The sequence below is a fragment of the Aptenodytes forsteri genome, unplaced genomic scaffold (genome assembly GCF_000699145.1).
Source record: "Aptenodytes forsteri isolate BGI_AS27 unplaced genomic scaffold, ASM69914v1 Scaffold1, whole genome shotgun sequence".
Classification (NCBI taxonomy): Eukaryota; Metazoa; Chordata; class Aves; order Sphenisciformes; family Spheniscidae; genus Aptenodytes; species Aptenodytes forsteri.
In genome coordinates this window covers 3,452,553-3,475,152 of record NW_008795035.1, presented here as the reverse complement: position 1 = coordinate 3,475,152, position 22,600 = coordinate 3,452,553, and the positions used below count along the sequence as shown (strand labels likewise).

Sequence of the window (22,600 nt, the reverse complement as noted above, 5' to 3'; positions counted from 1 at the left end):
CAATATCAGTTAAACTGTTGGATGAGCAAACTGTCAGAAAGGATTTTCTCACTGTGCGAAAAGAGTGGTTCCCAGGCTTGGCGGCGCAGGTAGTTTCAGCATGGTACGTAGCCAAAGACAGACCCGCAGTGTGTTACTGCCGTGATGACTGGTGGTACCCAGCAAAATGATGAAAGTTTGGGTACTCTGTGTGAGCATAATGGCCTTGCTATAAGAAGCCCCAGTGGTTATAATCAGCCTATGCACATTAAGTTACAGGACCAAGGCCTGTAGTATTAACAGTACCAGAGCCTGAAAGAAAGCTAGAGGGCTCAGAGATAAGTATGCTGATTGATTGTATAGTTCAGTCATGTTAAAATACTGTATCTCTAGATTAATACTGATAATCTTAACAAAACCAACTCTTGTGTACAGAGTACAGACAGCAAAACTTAATTCCAAGAGAACTGAGGAACTTAATGCTCGTGAGAAACCCGTTTCTCATTTGCTCAAGTTTTAGAGACAAAAATAAGTAGGTGAATAATACTTTATTACGTACCTGAATTGGTGATGCACAGTACTTAGCCTGTCAATTTATTTCAGACTGTGTTAGTGTATGCTGCTTGCAATATAACTGCTTCTGTGCGTTGTTCTTGCTACGGTCATTCCACTTAAAGCTTACTCATATCCTTAGTAAAACAGGCATGATAATTAGATGTTGAAAAACCTGTTACCAACAGGTATGGTTCCCTGTCAGTGTAAAACTATCCATTCTAAGTATTTTAAATGCCCATAAACATCCAAGCATGACTTCCCGTATATTTTTGGGATATTGGCCTGGTTTTCAGCACACACTTTCAAAAAGAACCTGAGATAATACTTCAGCTGGGGGCAGAACAGATCCACAGTTTCGAGTTTTATCTTAATTTTTAAGAAAAAAGTTGACAAACTTGAAATAGGTTGTTTGCTCTTCTTCACAGGGTTGACTAATAGTAGATTTAGGTATTATGGCCTCTTCAATCTCTTGTATTTATGGTTTTATGATCCAGTTCTCTTTTCTTGCTGGGGAAGAAGAGATCTCTCCTCCCTAGAGATGTATGAAAGATCCACATATATAATTGGAAGTGTTCATCGATGCCTCAGTGTTGCCATTGTCTTGATATGGTGATTATAAGTGGGGAGGGAAATGGAATGCTTGGCAAAAGTGAGCGTAATCTAGTCAATATAGCCTGGAACAGCAAGAGTTTATCCTGATAAAATGGATGTGATTCTGATTAGAAAGTACAGTTCATTGCAGCTCCTCTAGTGGAAACAAATACAGACCTTGTATAGAACTTGCAGTAGCTGGTCTATCTCCATGCATTTCACTGCTGTATGTTAACTACTCCTGAACGTCTTTATTTGTGCAACTTATTTTGCTGGAGGAACCATTGAGACCAGGTCAGTTAGGAATCGGACATCTGCAAAAACTTAGGTTCAAAATCAGCTGGTTATATTTATATATGAAGGAGCTGATTTGGGTTCTTAAATCGGTGTCTTCCCCAAGCCTGCTCAGAGAAGGAAAAAAAAAAACCCTCATTCATTTGAGTATAAAAGAAAATCAAGTTACAAGCACGTCTTAAAATTTAGTAGAAGCTTAAGGAGTTTTAAGGGTTCTTCTGAGCCAAGACTCTGAGCAGTCAACTGGCAACTAGTGGTCAGCCTGTAGGCTATAGTTAGGGGATTTTTGCTGCATAAAACTGAAAATGCTAGTTATAGTTCCGTAGTTAAAGTTCTGTATGGAAGAATGAATTAGAAGCTGCAACTGAAATCTCATATTATGACATACGGTATATGTAATTCTGTTAAATAGGCTGTTGAGAATTTGGTTGGGTTTTTTGTTGTTGTTTTTTTTAAGAAAATGTTATTCCTAATCCATCCTTGCTCATTTTACTGTAGCATATTGTATGACTTACGGTGCTGTGGGAGGTCAAAGAGTAATACCTCATTCATCAGATACTGTGGTTAGTAGCTCATGTTTTGAAAAAAGGTATAGAAATTTCTTCAGATCAGGAAATAAAAGTAAGTTCAGTATTGAACTTGCCTGGCAATACAAAGACCTGCAGTTATAACTTACTAACCACAGCAGAAAAACATGGAAAGCCAATTTTTGTGCTGGGCCAAAACTTAGATTTGGTTTTTATCCGCTAGTTCTACACTTGTATAGATGAGGTTCCAGAAGAACTGCCCGTATCAAGGTGTGTCAGCAACACTTGAGAATTTACCAGCATCTTTTGCCTTCCATTAAATGGTTCATCTTTCACATAATCTTGGTTTTTTTTCCCCTCATACGCACACAGACACAGTAATGTTATATTCATATCCTTTTCGGACGACATACTTAGTTACAATATTCTGTCAGAACACAACCAAATGCTGCCACTTAAGATTAAGAAAATACTGGTTACATAACAGAGCAAACATTGAGGATATATTTGGAAAGGATTTAGCTTCAAAGAAAAAGTCTATTTACAGGGGGTGGGGTGGGTGGGGGGGGGGGGGGGGGGGGGGGGAAAGCCAGGTAAAGACATGCTCTGAAGGTGGGATTAGACAAGCAATGCTAAAATCTTAATAAGAGCGAAGCCTTTCTTTGTAATTCTGTGAGGTTGTAAAAAGTATGTCTTTGTTTTAGGCAGAAAAGCTTTTAGATTGGAAAGATCTGTTACTTTGGGGCAGGGGGTGCATCTGTGTTTTGTTTTGTTTCTACTGAATGCAGTTCTTCTAATGAATTTTCTGCCTTGTTTTCAGCACCTAAATATCTCTCTGAAAATTAAAGTTGAACGTAAGACACCTTATATGGGGAAGACAATGTTTTAAAACGAGTGAGGAACGGGATATATTATTAATTTTATGTATTAAAATCAGTATTTGAGGACTTTATTATTTACTTCCTGGAATTATCTGAAAATCAGTCTCCTAAGGAAGGATTTTTGACAAGTTTGTCAACTTTGAAAAGTTGCTATGTAATTGGAAAATTAGCAAGTACAGCATCTGTGTTTAAGCAGTAAGTTAGCTGGATATTGTTTAGTCTGACCTTGGCATGCCGGATCTTAACCCAAAGAATCATCATTAGACATGTATCTTATCTTATTTTTGCATTTATTTCCAACATGAACTTATCAAAGGTTTGGGTTAACTTAGTGTCTTTATTTGATAACCAGTTCCTAGACCAAGAACAGTCAACCTAGTGATACTATATATGCAGTGATACTTCAAAGAATAACAGCTATGTGCCATGGGAAGGGATCACGTTCCCATCTCGGCTACTCATTCTTGGCTGCACACGCCAACTGCTCTCCTTGCACAAGATGTGTAGCCATTCTGCCTCTTCAGCAAGCCGAATTGGCTCAATAAGAGGTTGGACAAGTACCAGACCAGCATGAGGAAGAGGGAGGGAAATCAGGACCACCTCACTTGGTGGCAGTTGGCTACAGATCAATTCAGTTCTGTGAAACTTCACTCTGAGGTCACTGGCCGATGGTTTTTTGGTCACACTTGTCATGCTGATCATCACCTTGAGGGTGGAAGGGAAATGCCCTACCTTCATCTTGTTAGAGGCCATGTGGGTTTTCACTACTAGGAAATAATTTATTTGTTGGGATCATTTGAGCATCTTTCTTCTAATTAGTTCCCCTTAATTTCTTCAGTATTTTTAGCACGTTAATGTCTCACTGCTTGAGAGGGAGCTCAATTCCTCCTCCCCTGCCACCCCTGCAAGGGCTAAAATAGCTTACCGAGTATTAGATTCAAAGATTTTTAGTTAGACTATCTGTATGAGACTTAATGGACTGCTCTATGTAGAATGTTAGATGAGATGATGTAATAGTCCCCTCTGGCCAAACTCTGCTTAACTATTTCATGGTTAAGTGAAGTGGAGAGCACTTCCAGATGAAAGCAGAAAGACAATGATACTTAGGAGTTTAAGACCTACAGTATGTCCAAGAAGTTTCGAGTCGACTTCAACAGTAGCAACCTTCCTTTTCGCAGCTTGTCTCTTACCAAGATGTTTGAAGTTACATTTCCATGGGTGTAGTGTGTATTTGCAGAGGTTTGTGCTAATGTAGTGATAAAATAATTATCCATTACTAATTTCAGAGTACAGAGAAGTTAGCTAATTTTTCATAATATACTTACTGGTGTTATAGTTGAATAAGTTTGCTGGATACGATGATTTTGAACATTCTTAAGTCAGCATTTATTTTCTTATTCTTCTGTTAGCAACGTATTGCTAACACTCTTGATAAATTACCTAGAGTGGTTTCAAATAATTCTGTCACTTTGGGGGGATTAATTTATACTGTTAACTGTTAAGCGACTCTCTACTCTGTTTGCATCAGTAATACTTAGAACTGATACAAGAGGACCCCTATGGATAATTAACATTTAAATAGTTGCAGTTTAAGCAGCTAAGTTATTCTTCTAACTTCTGGCAAAGAAGTTTTCTTTGACTTCTGGAAATATTTTTCCTTTTATGCTTGTATTACAAATAATTGCCCAGAATAAGTGACAGATTTTTTTCTTTTTGCTTTGAATATATGTATCTTCCTATGTAAGTAATTCTGTTTTAATAGTAGTAATATAGATTAATATCAAAGGTGTATTGATAAGTACTGACACTGTAGTATAATAATGTTTTGCCAGATTGTAGTGGACCAGATCAGGTACTAGAGCTCCAATTCATTACCTACAATTAGATTATGTGTAGAATTTTTTATTATAGCTTAATCTTTAACTGTGTCAGTTCCAGATTGTTTTATACTAGTGCTAATTCACATAAAGTGAGATAGATTAGGTAATAACCCCATACAGGTAACTATAACTGTATTAAAAGTCATTGGAATATAATTGGGCTCTCCCTATGTTTGGGGTTTTTTTTCTTCTCCCCCCCCAGAAAAATATTGATAAAGACTTCTAAGAAGCTGTACCATCCTAGAAGGGACATAAGTAACAACATTAACATGCCTGCTGTGGCATCTGTACCTAAGGAGCTATATCTCTGTACTTCATTGAAAGATCTCAACAAGAAGACAGAAATAAAACCTGAAAAGACAAGTACAAAGAGGTATATATATTTTAATTGATTTTTCATTAATATTAGAAGTATTAGTGCTACTCTGCTGAGCAGGTTCCAGAACACCTATGTTGTGGATCTAAATTTCCTCAATTATTTCTGTTAGATATAAAAGTCTTTGATGGTCTTATGTATAGATCTCTCAACTATCCCATCGGATATGCTTACTGCCTACAGAAGGTAACTTCACATACTGCCAAAACATGTCTTGGACAGAGCATGATGCCCATGAAAATTTCGTACTTTGAGAAAAGGCTACATAAGCGCAAATTCTTAAAAATGATAAAAAGTTTAGCAAATGTGTGAATAGAAAATATTTCGCCTCTAGGATTTTTAGACAACAATTTAATTTTGTCTTACTATGAATTAGTTTTTCCTCAAAAAAAAAATCTCATTTTTAGAAGGAAAAAGTACTTTTTTCCATATCTCAGTATGCTATTTAATTATGGAAGATTTTAAATAAGGCTAGTAAACAAATTAGCAGAGAGAAACGTTATTTGGGGGAGCATGACTGTAGTTCATATTTAAAGAAAGCCTTATATTAAGATAGTAAAATCAAACGCTTAATATATGGGCAGATGCTGTGAACACTTTAAAGTGGCATCTTGTAGGTGTTTGGGGACAAGTCAACAATCACGTACTTTACTCCTCTTCTTTGATTTCAGTTACGTGCAGAGTGCCCTTAAGATTTTCAAGGCAGCGGAGGAAAGCAGATTGGACCGAGATGAAGAAAAAGCTTACATCCTATATATGAAATATGTGACTGTTTATAACTTTATTAAAAAGAGACCTGATTTTAAGCAGCAACAGGTATAAAAGCTTTCTGACTGACCTCTTCTGCATTGGTAGAAGTATTAGAAGTACAGAGAATTACACTAATGCACATTCAAAGGATTACACTGGTAATGTGTAATCTGTCTCACTTACGATGATATTTTTTCCTTCCTATTTTTGACAAGTCTATTGTTAATTGCTTTTACAGTTTGCTTTTAATACGTATAAGGTATATAAATTGTCAGATCTGTGAATATTTTTTCAGGGAAAGGTATTTCTGTCATCTTTCCCATTCAAACTTTTTTTGGTGCAGTTGCCTTGCCTAGTTTATTTATTTTCAGGGAAAGGTATTTCTGTCATCTTTCCCATTCAAACTTTTTTTGGTGCAGTTGCCTTGCCCAGCCTTTATTTATTACTGCTATAGAACAATTTTACTTACAAACTCATGTTTGAGAGGAAAATATTTTGATTCAAAACAGTTCCTTTTGTTGGCATTAATATCATTATAATACCAATTCTCTGTACATTAGCAGCTCTTGATATGCACGGAAGCAGGCATTATTAAGCTGTACTATTAATATGTGGGGTGATGCTTGTAATTTTAGGATTATTTTCATTCAATTCTTGGACCTACAAATTTAAAAAAAGCTATTGAAGAAGCTGAAAGACTCTCAGACAGCCTTAAACTCAGGTACGTGAATACAGTTAAGATATTGTTCATTATACCCGAAGCCTGTACATGTGCAATTGCAGGTTTTGATGCTATTTAGTAGTAAGGGATTGCACTTGAGTAGACCTTAGATACCCGAAACTCTTGAGAGCTTAAATTGTTTATCCACAACAGTCTGTTATTAGAGATAATTTTCGTCATCACATACTCCCAACAACTTGCAACTGTATACATTGTCTCTTAATTCTTGGTAACTATGATTTGTTGATACTGTCTCCTATTTTTGTTTAATGACTAATAAAAAGAAATCACAAGATATAAACTACACACTACTATACACTAGAGATGATCAAGAGCCATTTCCTCCTTACCCTTTTCATCACAAGGACATCTGAAACCAAATATACTAATGAATGTTCCTAATATTTACATATGTTAAAGTCCTCCTAGTGTGGATTTAGTTTACATTAACAAAACACATTTTTGATTCTTTAACTAGCTGCTATACCTTTTCTCTACCTCTGCCACATGCAGACATATATATGGAAATGCACAATTTTGCCAGTATATAACTGAGCTGATGCTAGCGGGCTTTTGGGTAGCTTATTTACAACTGTCAAGTTACTTGTCTTTGTGCCATAAGCCACAAAACTCTGTCAGTAAGAAGTTGTAAGGTAGAATCTATCTTTCAGTGTCATTTAGTGCAGTATGTCTTGCTTCCAGCCTTATCTGCTTCTTGCATCCTTAGGGACTATCTTTCTTGCCCCTTTCTCACCCTTTTAATTCTTTCCCTTCAGCTAGGCACATTTCCCTTCCCATACCCCACCCCCCACCCCAAGTATTACTGTGAAAGCACCCTTCGAAGTGCTTAATCCATGAAGATAGCTTAGGTGAACAAGGAAATAAGAGCGTAGTTACACGTATATGAAAAGAGTCTTTCCAGAGATGGCTCACGATACTATGCATGAAACAGTCTTTTAGTTTTCCTTATTTTTAGTTAAGAGTCTTACAATTCAGCAGAGCTACGAATTCACTGTAAGAGCAAACACTGATAGAGTTATACAAAACCAAAATTATTTAAGAGACATTGTTTAGTAACTTGTGGCTTTTTATGAAAGGAACAGAGTTTTGAAAGTTGACACAATAACTTTCAACTACTCTGGGCAAAATGTATATATATTTAAAGGGAATACAAATGCAACATGACTCCTGTGTAACTACAGAAGTGGTTTCAGGGAAATTTGTATAATTTCTTCTCCAGGCTGTAGGCCAGCAAATAGTTTAAATGTTAATTGTTAACTAGAAGTGGAGCTGCTGAAACACCATTTGTATAGGAGCGGGAATACCTACATGAATGACCTACTATGTGCTTCAAAGGCATAAATGGGAAATTGATGGGTAAATATTCCATATTGACTGAATTAAATTAAAATCTGAAGTATGCTTTAGTGCCGTTAACGCCAAATGAGAACAAAATGCTCTGTTCTAACTTACGATGCCTTTGCTAAATGAAGAAGCCTGTTTAAAAAATAAAATTACAGGCTTGCAGCTTCCTTCCTATTAGTGGCCAATTAGTGGAATAGACTTTGAGGCAGAATTTCATTTAATGATCTAGTTTATTAACACAGGACACTTGATATGAAATACAGCTGTATTGTTGTTGTCATTTTAATCCTGATTAGGCAACATCTGATTAAAATGAGCAAGTACTAATACAGTTCAGTATTCATGTTTCACTGCTTGGTTCAGTCATCAAAACTGTTAATTCAAAATGTTCTTTTTTTTTATGGATCACTAGTAACCCTTAAGCTTCTCAGTTATATTAAATATAATAGAATGCTATTTAACAGTGATGTAACTATACAAACCTGCAGTTGGTGATCTAAAAGCCGTAGTTTGGAGGCCACCGGTTATCATATTGTGATTGTCCTTACAATGGCAAAAGGCTGGGAGGTTAATTTTAAAGTCTAAGGCTTTATGAAAAGGACAGCTGTATGCAAGACCTAGGTCCACCAAAGCTCTCGAGTACACATGATTCTTGCATTGACTTCACTGTAGCCCCAGTGTTTGAAGCAAACAGCAGGGACACAGGTGAGGACATAACAGTATTATAAAGTCAGCTTACATCCTGAAGGTGACTGCTACCATATAGGTAGTTCTGATCTGACTTCTCAGCAAACGGAAATTTAGGTAACTGAGCTAACTTATTCCTAACTGTTATCGTTAGCTCTGTTGCAAAACCAAATAGAATACCTAGGATGATTGTTATAATATACAGAAGTTAACCTGTAAGTCACCAATACTTACTCTTTCCTCTATGAAATGAAAGACCTATTACATTTAGTGACACCATAGCTAAGCATGACTCTAGGCTTAGAGAAAAAAATTAGTTCGCCTTAAGAGCAGTGGCTATGAAATAGGACTCAAAACAGGATTTAAGAATAAGAAAACCAACTCAAGAGTGGGAGAAATAATATCGTGCAGTCATGGAGGAAAATGGGGTTTGTTGGAAATACGAAGATTGACAATACTTTAACTTTTTTTTAAACTTTAAATACTTTTTCTTTTTCCTCCTGAAAGCTTGATGATTCTGATGTTAATTATCCAAGGCTAGCCAATAACGCAATATTGAGAAAAAAAAGGCTATTTTTTTTTTTAATAGATATGAGGAAGCTGAAGTTCGGAAAAAACTTGAAGAGAGGGACAGACAAGAGCTGCAGAAAAAGCAAGAACCAAAAGATGATGGAAAGAGTTCAGCCAAAAACTCCTCAGAAGGTGCTGTGGATTCCAAAGGGAAAAGCCAAAGGGTAATTGAAGATGTTTACAAACTCTCTAATCCAGTCTAAAGGTATAGTTTTAATCTAGCATTTGATCTCTACTAGTAGCTATTTCCAGTTCGGAGTCATGTTTTTTAAAATTAGTTTACACTCCCCGTAACCCTTTTTTGACATTTCTTTGGAAGACATTGAGTCCTACCAACCTCCAAGTCTTGCATAAGATAGACTAGGTTTTTTGAAAAGTCAAATTCTATTTTATAATAGAACTAGCTAGTGTAAGAAACCCAAGGTAATGGTAATAAGCTGATGTTATGGATAACATGTCTGCTCTTTAGGAGAGAGCTGCCTTTTCAGCAATAGTGTGGAAAGAAACTAATTTCTCCGCAAATGCTTCACAAATTTCATCTAGCAGATGATGCTGTCCTAGGTTGTATTGCCTTTTTGACTGGCTTCTGTCTAGGTAGGGCAGCAACCTTGGTATGTTTTTAGTACATCTGTCAACACATCTTTAGAAGAAGCTTCCTTTTTCTAGGTCTTTTCCTGCGGCTTACAGTCTGACCAATTTCCTTCAAGCTCTATGAGATCTATCAGTGTCTGTTGGCCACCTTTGTTCTGAGTATTAGATATTAAACTAACTTTTTTTCCCTTACAACACAGATTAATGGTGAGAGGAAGCATTCACTGGAAAGGAAGGATCAGTCTGACAGTCTGAGTGGTAAGAGCTGCAATGTTCACACAGAAGTGAAAAAGGTCTCCATATACCTATGCACCTATCACCTAAGCAGTTGCAGTTCTTTTAAGGAGTATTCACAGTCAGAGTAGTTCGATGAAATTCTAGTATCCTGACCTTCAGTAACAGCGACTTAGTAATTAATTAAGCTCTGTATTGCAGCCTTCATCACTTCTCTTGAACTTAGAAAGCTGTACTTAGTTTTTCAGTAGTTTAATAACTAAAGCTGAACTAGCCCTAGAGTGGTCAAAGTAGAAAGAAAAATGTCTCCCCAGCTGATAAGAAAAAATCTGGGCAAGGCTGAAATGTGTCAGCTTTCTCAGTTAAAAGAGAAAGCTTTCCCCTCCCAACCTTCTGGTTTTTGTTCCTGTAATAAATATGTGGAAGTGTTCTCTAGAACTCTTAACTGAAGAGGAACATCTGCAGTACATAGTTTACAAATGCTTGCCTATATAGCTTGATTTAAATGAGACCACAAAAAGTTAAAACTAGTTTATCACTGAAGTGTTCGGTGTTGTCTAATTCAGCAGATCAGGTGCTAATCACCACAGTAGTAGGAGCAAAAAGGCCAACACGTTTATTTTATAGTGTCTCACCTCCATGACTTTGTGGGACTTTTCTGTTCTGCTTCACCTGTTTGCAGTCTTGATTGCACCAGTTAGATGTGATCATAGCTATCTCCGTTTATAGTGTAGCTCTTTGTGTCTAATAGCTTCTGTATTTCAAGGAGCAGTCACAGCTGAGAAACTGTTTGCAATGATGTCGGACAAAAATATTGAATTGATTATAATGGATGCTCGAAGATTGAAGGATTATCAGGAATCCTGTATTCCAAGATCTATCAGTGTGCCAGAAGAAGCTATCAGTCCTGGGTATGAGATAACGTTAAATGATAGCGAAATACTTAATCTTTTTTTCAGTCAATTTATAAAATTGGATGCTTTTAAAGTTTGTACCCTTAGTTTTGGAGTCCCTGATACATACACATGGGTGAGATGTATCTGGACAGCTCTGTTCTTGCATGTACTGACTTCAAGCCAGAGCATATTTATTTTATCCAAGCACATAAACATAACATGGATTATATATTGTCAGACAAAATGTTACTTGTACCTTTGTCTATTAATGCATGTTAATACATTTTAGAGTTACTGCAAATTGGATTGAAGCTAGACTCCCAGAGGATTCTAGAGATCCATGGAAGAGGAGAGGACACTTTGATTATGTTATACTGCTAGACTGGTCTAGTTCTGCCGAAGACTTAAAGCTAGGAACAACTCTTCAGAGCCTGAAAGATGCGCTTTTTAAGGTTGGCATGTTTTATATTAATTCATCTCAATAAATAAGAAGGTCTTAAAGCACCTATAATGACAAAGTATATGGAAGACTTAATGACACTTGAGGCAAACATCTTGCTTCAGTTTTCAGAGACTGCTTATTTTGATAGCAGAAGTGTAGTCTGAAGTTTCACATTCCCATGCTTGTGCTCTAGTAGAGGACAGTATAATTTATTAAATAGGTAAACAGCAGAATGATTCAACTCCCCTCCACAACAACTAGCTCATAAACTTAGAGTTCTTGGCTGACAGAGTTATTTGGGAAAGTACTTAGTACTGTTTGCCAGAAACATTGTCACCCTCTTTCCTGTATTAGCAACTCTAGTTCCTTATTCATGGGAACTGGCTGGCCACCTGCACAGGCAGACCAAAGAAGGCTAGCTTCTTTGCAGTCCTATCAGCCAGGCACTTTCTAGAATGGAGGAGTTTTGTTGAAGGAGATCCCAGAAATATTTTGAGCATGGTTAACTTTTGTGCATTGTTGAAAATAACTATTAGAGAAACATGAATTTAAATCTGAGCTTCATCAGCGCAAGGAGCTTATAGACTCAGTATTAAGCGGATGCTCAACATTTTCAAGTCAGAACTCTGGCTACGGCTGTGTTGTCCCTACCCTTTATATAGGTGGCTCTTGTGAAAGACTGCACATCTTTCTGTTGCCTAAGCATTCAAGACTGGGGTTCAGGGATAATTCAGGCAGTTCTCCCTGTTTATTGCTTTACAGAATATTCTCTGAACCTCTGTGCCTTGCTCATGTTCTAATACTGAGGACCTCAGGAGGAGGCCAGCCTGGAGCCTGAACTCCCAAGGGTTTTTCAGAAAGTTAACATTATGCTTTCTAAACCAATGCTCCTAATCACTCAGTAAACTTATCAGATAAGAAACTGAAGCAAATACTATAATAAAAATATTTTTCTGCATGGAGGATCGTTACCTGAAGTAGTAGTAAGTAGTTCTTTCTGTATTGGAAATACTCAGACCTGTTGTAGGTAGAGGCAGGAACCTCACTGTGTTGGGCGTTCTCCAAACACAAAGAGGATCCCTGTTCCCCAAAGGGTTTTTGCAGCCTGTTTAATTCTTATTTAAAAATCTCAGAAACAACCTGTCTCTTAACGTAATGACTAGACACAGAAATTTCAACACTATTAAGGTGTAAAAGTTTCTTTTCTATTTCTAAATCATTTAATTTCAATTTTTTTTCTTATAGTGGGAAAGCAAAACTATACTACAGAATGAACCTTTAGTTCTAGAAGGAGGTTATGAAAACTGGCTCCTTTGTTTTCCTCAGTACACAACAAATGCTAAAGTAACTCCACCCCAGCATAGCAGAAGTGAAGCAGTGACTGTTTCTTGTAAGTATAAAGGATGACCCTCCCTTTCCCCCAGGTGTTTATAGTTACTGGATGTATCTTTAATTCATTCAAGTATGTTTGGGATAGCCTTGTTCTGGGCTAGACCTCATATCTAAATTTTGGGGTCTGGTGGAACGTGGGGGTTATTTTGCTTTTGTGTTTTTAAGAGCTCTCTCATGCTTCCCTCCTCTCCCCCTCCTAAAGTGGATTTTACATATCCATCTCTGGAAGAGCCAGCTCCTGTTCCACCTGTTGTTGCTATAAAGCCATCTCCAACAGAAGTGATTGAAAATGAAGAAACAGGAGATAATTTGGAAGAGATACTAAAATCACTTAACAGACCAAACGTACAGGATGCTGCTGTTCCAAAGTCTGACAGTTCATTTGTAGTTAATCCAGCATCGATCACAAGAAGTATCCCTGAGGTAAGTTGTGTTTCTTTTTTTCAGAGTTAGTATATGGTTAATCTGCTGGAGACCCACCGCATGCGGAAGCCTAAATCCACAAAGAAACATACTCAGTATTTGTTTAAGGCTTGTATGCAAGTATATTAGTACAGAGACTATTGGTGGTCTGTGAAGCCATCATAACTAATCTGCAGACCTTTACGAAACTGAATATACTTAACGTAATTGCAGAGCTTTTCATGAATATTTTGATAGGAGCACCTGAGAAATTGAAGGTCAGCAATTGATCATTAATTCAGAAAGCCTATAAGCAAACTTTTCTACTCAGAACATACATATGATGAAATATAGGGAGGGCAGTTTGGCCATGGCTTACCTTGGCTATTCCAAAGGCCTGCTTTTCAGCAACTGTATCTTCCTTCACATAATAAAACATTTAGGTGGCTTGTCACTCTTGGCCCAGTAGTGAGAGCATAGGGATTTGTTTCTTCCTTTCATGGGTATAAAACATTCTGAAGACACCGTTGTAGAGTCCTTGCACTAAAATAACATTTTCCTTAGGAGACAAGGCTAAAGTCAAACTCTTCGCTTTCACCCTTCTAGATACTGCCTTTAATACAGATTTCAGCCAAGGGACCCTAAACTGTAAAAAAGACCTTATTTCTGTTCTTCCCTGAAGAAATAAAAGCTGGCCTAGTTCAGAACTTCCATTTCAGCATCAAAACCGACTTGCTCTCCTAGGTCTGAGCATAAGCCATTCTTAAATACCTCTTCCCATCAAGCAGATCTGCCTTAATCACATGCTCTATCACATGATTGAGAGAGCCAAGCCCAGATTAGGCTGCCTGATTGGCCTAAAATGTTCACCTTTGAAAGCTTGAAAATAAAGAGTTGTAGTAATCAGCGCTTGATGTTGTCCTTATGGTTCTGCAGGGCTTATTGATTCTGTCACATCCAGAAGTTAAGTGAATACCTACTTTTACTAACAAGCAATTTGAATTACCAGATTTAATGAAATTGAAAGGTCACTATGTCTGGCAGAAGTCAACTTTATGTCATCTTTATTCTCTTATAAATCTCATTTAGAAAAAGCTTAGCTAACAGAGCAATAATAGCTGTAGTGAATTGTTGTTCTACGCTTTGTGTTACAGGTTGATCGTACTAAAAAGCCTCCACTAAAAATCTCGGATGATAACAGACCAGTCAGTGACAGCCAGCCTGTTGAGAATGGACGAATAGTTCCAGACCGGTCCACAAAGCCGTTACGTGATGCAAAGAGCATTCTGACAGAAGAAGAAAAAAGTCGCGTACATGCAGAAACTGCTGCTCTGTTAGAGAAAAACAGACAGGAAAAAGAACTTCGTGAGAGGCAACAAGAAGAACAGAAAGAGAGACTCAAGCGAGAAAAAGAAGAACAAGAACAAAAAGCAAAAGAAGAACAGAAAGAAAAGGAACACAAAGAAAAGCTACAGCAGTCTAAAGAGGACAGAGAACAGAAGGAGAGGGATGAACAAATAAAAAGAGAACAGGAGGAAAAGGAACAAGAAAGAGCACGCAAAGAAGCGATAGAAGCAAAAAAGCAAAATAAAAATGACCTAGAAAGCATTGGTGCAAAAAGGATTGAGATTGACAAAATATCTATGGAAGAAAGAGAAAAGGGAACTCGAACACCAGAAATGCAGAGACGGGCACTGGGTGATGCATCTCAGACCTTTGTGACTGTTTCAGGCAAGGTTAGTGAAAAAGAGAAAATCATCACCAAATGTGGAGTAACTATTCAGGATGATTTGTGAGTGCATACTCTTGTATCAATCTAGAAGTTTTAAATAATCATTAGATTTTTATTTAGGCCATTTTTACATACATGTAGAGGAGAACGTTAAAACCAAGACACAGTTAGATTTTTTTTTTTTTTTTTTTTTTTTGAAGACAGCCTGGATTCTTGCTTGTAGGTGGGCAGCATGGAATCCCCATGGGATAATAAAGCTTCCCCCTGACATGGAGCTAGAAGGGATGGTTCATAGGCTGCGATCCTCTGTTTCAAAAATAGAGGCATGGTGACGTTTTGTCTCTTGTACCAGCCCAGTACTGTATATTACACTGTTGTAACACGTGCTAGGGACAGAATTATATTATCGTAACAAACTCTTTAGTGCCCCCAGCTGCATAAACGCTGATACAACAGGATTTTGTTGACTGGCATAGGAAGCAAAGCAATACCCTAATCCAGTATTTTTGCTGAGAACAGTCCAGTTCCAACTCTTGGGGGGGGCACAGTTCCTTCTGTCCTCAGATTCTTGAAAAAAACTGCAAAATTTCTGAGTGTAAAAATCATCTGATCATGAAACAGGTGCCATTTGTGAAGCTGAGTTAATAACGGAACAGATGTCTTTAAAACCATTTCTCAAGAACATGCATTAGGATATTTTTCTCTCCCTTTGCAACTGCCGTTGTTATTTGACCAAACTTTGATGCTTGTGTAACGCAGATGCACAAGGAAGCCAAAATAAATCTTCCTGGGCAACCTTAGCACAGTCATTCTTGAATTACTGTTTGACCGACAGAGCAACTTCACATAATCCCAAAATGACTGCCAAGGATAAAATAAATTCATAATGTTGGCTTCACAGTTTGCCTTTTTCATGGAGAGGCTTTGTCACAGTGAGAAGTAAAAGGGGAAAAAGTCTTTCATTTAAAAACAAATTGTAAAACCCACAGCTTTTTTTTGTGTGGGGGCGTAGTATAGGTGGAACGTCTGCACTTTATTTCTGAGCTCTTGAAACTACGTGACAGACTGTCTTATGTAATACAACATTCAGCTACAAAGGCTATTCCAGCAAATTGCCTATAGCGCAGACTGGGAAGAATAAACATGATGGGTAGATACCTGCTCTAATCACTTCTTTGTGGCACGTGCATTTAACAAACCAAAAAAAGAAAATATAACTGCTTTTTCCCTATTTTGCTTTATCAGCATTCTTTACTGACATTCCAGATGAAAATTGAAAGCCTTCTCTCAAAATCTTTTACAGCAAACTGGGGTTAAAGGACAACCAGACAGTGGAGCTCAAAAGCCAGGACCCCTTAGAGAGGATTCTGAACAAGATACTGAAAGACTTAAAGTAAATACGATGTGTTGTATGTAGCCAAAACCAATAAAGCGCAGATGTTTGATTATTATATTATGTTAAATTCCACCTCATTTCAATTTTTAAAGTCATCATCTTAAGAAAAGGCTATGCCATGTTTACAGCTGTTTGTTTGCTTTTTTTAATTTGTCATATTCATCTGAAAAAAAAAATTGAAGCTTTCACTAGAAATCTTCATGTTTCTGATAGCATTAACAAGCATTCCACACTTGTTCATCATCTCACGCATACTCCTTCACGTACCGCTTTGAAAGGGAGAAAAGATCATCTGTACGTGTTTAACAGAAGCACATATTCCTAATAAAGTAGCTTCTTTAGGGAAGAAATTGAGTATTCAGGCTTTTGTGAGACTGAATTGTCCTTTTTTTCTGGAGCATGTCAACAAATGGGTTTTGTTTAGATTGAGTGATACAAAACAGTAGTACTATATTACCATTACAATAAATTGTATTTCCAGCTATAATCAAGGATTTCTCATTGAACTGTTTTGCATTAAATCATGTAACTATATAGGGAAAGTCACAGGCAGCTTGCTGCTCTGCATAAGTAACTATACGTACCTTACATTTCCATTTATTTATTAGTCTCAGCGGGAGCCATTAATGAGAGCGCGAAGTGAAGAAATGGGAAGGATAATACCAGGACTGCCTGCAGGTTGGGCAAAGGTAACTTTCTATTCTGGTGTTATAATCAGGTTGCCTTGTGCAGTTTTGTAATGCATTTCAATTGTGTCTTATTTCTAAGTTAGATCATTGGATTTTTTTCTCCCCCCCCCCCACCCTTCAACTTCCACACAGATTTTTTCTGAATTTTAACCTTATTTGTAATGAAACTAGGAGAGCTCATCTGCTGTTTCTGGTACTAAGCAGTTGCTGTTTAATACGCTTTTTGGTGAAAGTGGTGCCTTCCAATAAATTTAATCCATTAAGTATTGAGGCCAGTCACGACTGTTAAGGTCTTAACATTTGAAAAACTCATGCACCGTTCTTACAGTAGTTTAAAAATAGGTAAGTAAGTTAATGATGGATTTTTACTTGGTTTTGAAACAATTTGTTTCTTTTCCCCAAGTTTCTGGATCCAATCACTGGAACCTTTCGTTACTATCACTCGCCAACAAATACTGTTCATATGTATCCACCAGAAATGGCTCCTTCATCCACTCCTCCATCAACACCTCCAACTCATAAACCCAAGCCACAGGTGACTGTTGAACGAGAAAGAGAACACTCCAAACTGAAGCGCTCCTACTCTTCCCCAGATATAACCCAAGCCATTCAGGAGGAAGAGAAGAAAAGAATTCCTGTAACTCCTGCAGTCAATCGTGACAATAAGTATGTTCGATAAGTTATACCACAGCTCATGCAATATGATAGCATATAGGAGTTCCTTTGTGTTAACCAACTGAAATTCATTAATATTTTCTAAGTAGGCTTGAAAAGATGCAAGAGCGATGGACTTAAATTTCGTTGCTAAAAGGTCAATGTATAGGGCAGTTATCTTTTGAGAATTAATGTAATTTTTATGTATTAACATGAATTTTGGAGGTCACGCTGTAATTGGGCAATAGTTGCTTTTTAAGTGGTGGTATTTGTGTTAACATATTAAATGCCAGTCTTCTGACAGCTCGTGAAATGCAGAGTTTTCAGTTTTTAAACTGAGTTAAATCAACAGCTAATTCTTCATCTGTGAATTTAAAACAAAACAACACAACAGCTGATGGAGCCGATAACTCTGCCTCATTATAGGCCAGTGTGTATGGCTTTCTCACTATCGCATTGACTGGTCTTGAATACCTTAAATGATGGCATTTGGTGATGTCTTGTGCCAGGATATTTCATTCCCTGTGAGGGAGGGTGGTTCTGTTGGCTTGTGTGCACAGCCTTGTCAAGTCTGAGACTCCTAAAAAATCATCTCTTCCTTACAGACCAGTCTGTTACACTAAAACAGAAATTTCAAGACTCTCTGCATCACAAATTCGGAATCTTAATCCTGTGTTTGGGGGATCGGGACCAGCTCTTACAGGACTTCGTAATCTAGGGAACACTTGCTATATGAATTCCATATTACAGTGTCTGTGCAATGCACCTCACCTGGCTGAGTATTTCAACGGAAACTTGTATCAAGATCATATTAACAGGTAACAATCTCTTACTCTCATCCTTTAATTTATAACTGAAGGAAAAAAAATCTGCCTTTACAATTGTTAATTCAAAAAAATCACTTAGTGGGGTTATGGGGGGCTGTTTGGTTTTTTTAAGTAGGAGACAAATGCTAACTTCAAAGTGTCTTGACATTTTCAAAATTTGTGTCTGTGACAAAATAGGTTTTACTGGACAGTCTTAATTAAATTGTGCTTGCCACATTCCTAAATATAAGTGTACTAGAGTCTCCTAAAACCAAACAGAGTATTTAAATAGCAGTTTACAAAACAAGCTGGAAACTCTGTACCTTCCATCAGCCCAGTCTTGAATATGGAACCAAATTACAGTGCCAAAGCAGACAAAAATTTTAATTCGATCTAACAGCCAGTTTTTCTTGGTCTAGAGAAATTACTTTGAAATTGGGATAACGTCTTTAATTAATAACAATAATATTTTAAAAAAAAGTTATTTGAATGGCTCACTGTTTTTTGGGGGGGTTTTTTTGGTCTGTTTAATTGTACAGGTCAAATTTCCTGGGGCATAAAGGTGAAGTGGCTGAAGAGTTTGGTGTAATAATGAAAGCTTTATGGACAGGACAGTATAAATACATCAGTCCAAAAGACTTTAAAATTACAATTGGGAAGATTAACGACCAATTTGCAGGATATAGCCAACAGGACTCCCAAGAATTGCTTCTTTTTCTAATGGACGGCTTGCATGAAGACCTAAATAAAGTAAGCAATACACTTGTAAACAAATTATGCATCTGTCAGATGATCAAGAGAAACAAATTTTAAAAAGATGCTCTTACTTCATAAGATTATGTTACTGGAACCTTGTATAGAAGGAAATGCTAGTATTCAGCATTAAAGTAGGAATTTATTTTGAAACAGTATAAGGTACTGAAGGGGGTAATGGAAGAAGCCTAACTAGATAAGAACTGGATGGCGACACTGAGGTGTTTAAATACTCTTGCAAATATTCAATAGAATGTTTGCCTGTGGGTGAGACTTTCTATGTTTATATATGTTAATATATGGCTGTGGTATTTAAACTTCAGGCTGACAACAGGAAAAGATACAAGGAAGAAAACAACGATCATCTTGATGACTTCAGAGCAGCAGAACTAGCCTGGCGCAAACACAAACAGCTCAATGAGTCCATTATTGTGGCACTCTTTCAAGGCCAGTTCAAATCTACAGTGCAGTGTCTTACATGTCACAAGAAGTCCCGGACCTTTGAGGCTTTCATGTATTTGTCGTTACCGCTTGCATCCACTAGTAAATGTACGCTGCAGGTACGCTGGCACTAGAGAAACAGTTCTTCAAGTAAAAACATTTCTCTGTGACTCCATTATGATGTTGCTTCTGCCCAGCCTCTTGCTGAAGGGGTTGGTCAATGTTCCAGCTTAATTTACACTAACCTGAAACGTGAACAGATCTGAGGCTTCATTATTTTTTTAATTCTTCCAAAGTTTAAAAAAACAGGTCATTCCTTAAAAGCTTTAAAATATGAGCAGGATGGAAATATTTAAGCCGCAGTAGCAGAAAAGACATGTATAGTATTTGTTTTTGTAGGTCACAGTATAAATACTTCGTGTTTTTAAACAAAATATTGTAGGTATATTTTGAAGGACTTGCAGCTAATTAATATACACAGTAAAATTTACTTCCACACATGGATTTAACTGACTTTTTTCCTCATTTTTGTGAAACATAGCATGCAGGTACTCAATGCAGGTTAACAACCAAATAGGAAACAAACATTTTTTGCTACGCTTTGGTAAACACCTGCCCTTCACAATCCGTGTTTGTATTTTGTTTTAGGAATGCCTTAGGTTGTTCTCCAAAGAGGAGAAGCTCACTGATAACAATAGATTTTACTGTAGCCATTGCAAAACTCGGAGGGATTCTTTGAAAAAAATAGAAATTTGGAAATTACCACCTGTTCTTCTTGTGCACTTGAAACGGTAAGAGAAACGGTGATCGGTGAAAGTTAATTAGGATGAAGTGACCAGGCTTTGATGGAGACCGATTGTTCCAGTGCAAAAGCTAACCGGTTTTAATTAGAGAAAGTTCCGGATGCATTTCCGGTTGTAATGTTGCAAGAATTTTATTTTCATCTGATGCCTCTTTTATTCGGCTGTTGTTCACGAAGCACTTTTACAAGTAATCTCTTTTCATTTGTCCTAAGAAACACGTGTGCAAGCGTTAACAGAATTGGGGGTCAAATGCTTTAGTTGAGATCATGTCCTGGTTAAAAACAGGGAAAACAAACACGCTTAATACTCTTAAATAGCTCGTGGACAACCTGTAACTCTTAATGATGCTTTTTAATTCTCTAGATTTTCCTATGATGGAAGATGGAAGCAAAAGCTTCAAACTTCTGTAGATTTCCCATTGGAAACTCTTGACCTTTCACAGTATGTTATTGGTCCAAAGAATAACTTGAAGAGATACAACCTGTTTTCAGTGTCAGTAAGTAACCCTGTCACATTTCAAAGTTCAGCTGGTCTTTATGCCAAGACTTGGCTTAGCCTGGGTGATTCATCTAGGTTTCCAGGCTGCCTACCTGTTGCAGATTAAGTTGTATTCTGAAGAGAATGACTGGCATTTAGTAAAAATCTCACATTCTAGTTTATTTCCCTAACCAGGGAAGAAATGGCAGCTTTCGAGGCCATTAATTCTTTTCTTTTCTTATGTTTACAGAATCATTATGGCGGGTTGGATGGAGGGCACTATACAGCCTACTGCAAAAACGCTTCAAAACAACGCTGGTTTAAGTTTGACGACCATGAAGTATCTGAGATCTCAGCATCATCTGTGAAATCCTCAGCTGCATATATTCTCTTTTACACTTCTTATGAACAGCAAGCAGTAGATATGGCCACGTAAAGTAATGTGGGTTAAGAAAACTGGTTTTCTTTTTATAAGAGCAAAGTAGGTATTGGAATGCGTATAAATATGCAAAACTATGACAAACATAGTCACTTAGAGATACGGGGATGGTTGCAGCAGCTTTTCTGCAAGCAAGCTCTTTCTGGTCAGTACTAGTGCTTAAAAATCGGAAGACTGATTAATAATGCTTGTGGTAATACTGCCATCTGTGAAACCATTTAAAAAGCGTACTTGCATTACCATTTATTTAAAAAACAACGATATTTTTAGTCTGCTCCAAAATTAAATTCTAGCTTAGTCATCTGAAATCTATTAACCAAGTAGCTTAAAATGTCTTAAAATCCCAAGGCATATCTTGATTTTTATTTTTTTCTTTCACTGTTATGGCCTTTTCACATTTCTAACCTTAAGCTTGATTCTACTGTGAATACTCTAGAATGATGTAAACAGTTAGGAATGTAAGTGTACATATTGATTGCATACTTGCACATCAGAACTATGTATATAATAAAATGTTGTCCTTTTTGTGAGAATCTCTAAAACTCAGAGGATTGCCTTTATTTGCCAGCTCTAAGTAACTGCAACACTACTTAATAAAAAAGCAGAGCTGTATTTTTTTTTCTGTTAGCTTTTGTCAATATTTGTGCACTTCAGAGTTTTTCTAAACAAACAAGATTTTCCTTTTTAATTTTTTAATATAAATTTTCATGTACACATGCATTAAAAACCTTAATGAAGAAATGAATTAAAAAATATATCCTGTTAAATGTATGTTTGGGTTCGGTGTTTTCATTCTCGACTGGTTTTGTAATGGTCAGGATTCTACATAATGACAGTCTGAATCATATTCACGCAGTTTAAAGGTTCTTCGGATGAAAAAAGTACTACTTTTGTGGGGAACTGATTAGTTTAGAAACTATTTTAGTTGCGTCTTGTGTATTTCCCTGCTCTGGATTTGGGTTAGTTTTCCCTCTCCAATTAGGTTGGCATTCAGAAACTCAAATCCTACATTCCGAGCTTTTATCTGTCTACATGCGTGCGTCTTGCTGATGGAATTAAGACCAGGAGCGATTGTCTTCCAGAAGCTTGCAAGCCGCGAACAAATTTGCAGCGCTAGAGGGACAAAAACGGCAGTACTAGAATAATGCCTTTTTCATTCTCTTCTATTAACGGTCACTTCATCCCCTGCTCTTCCGAAACATATACCCTCAGTGGCCTGGTCGTATGATTTCACCTTAGTAATCCTACTGTCAGTTTCTGAAAGGCAGCTGAAAAAT

The 22,600-nt window shown here is 37.1% G+C and overlaps 1 protein-coding gene across 6 annotated transcripts; it reads left to right on the top strand.

Moving 5' to 3' along the window:
* USP8 (ubiquitin specific peptidase 8) lies at nt 1-22,180 on the top strand. Of its 6 annotated transcripts, XM_009276514.2 has the most exons (20): nt 1-103; nt 4,910-5,080; nt 5,755-5,899; nt 6,469-6,554; nt 9,196-9,340; nt 9,968-10,025; nt 10,753-10,912; nt 11,187-11,349; nt 12,585-12,729; nt 12,934-13,154; nt 14,288-14,869; nt 16,169-16,258; nt 16,870-16,950; nt 17,354-17,616; nt 18,210-18,422; nt 18,950-19,160; nt 19,487-19,723; nt 20,253-20,395; nt 20,771-20,903; nt 21,135-22,180. In XM_009276514.2, the coding sequence occupies exons 2-20, from the start codon at nt 4,977-4,979 to the stop codon at nt 21,318-21,320; spliced, it is 3,366 nt and encodes a 1,121-aa protein (XP_009274789.1). In that variant the 5' UTR covers nt 1-103; nt 4,910-4,976; the 3' UTR covers nt 21,321-22,180. The 6 variants fall into 6 exon arrangements, with proteins under 6 accessions (XP_009274789.1, XP_019326882.1, XP_019326881.1 ...); XM_019471337.1 differs by lacking the exon at nt 1-103 and having other exon boundaries at nt 4,905-5,080; nt 10,771-10,912; XM_019471336.1 differs by lacking the exon at nt 1-103 and having other exon boundaries at nt 4,905-5,080; nt 10,768-10,912.
* Nucleotides 22,181-22,600: the final 420 nt, after the last annotated feature.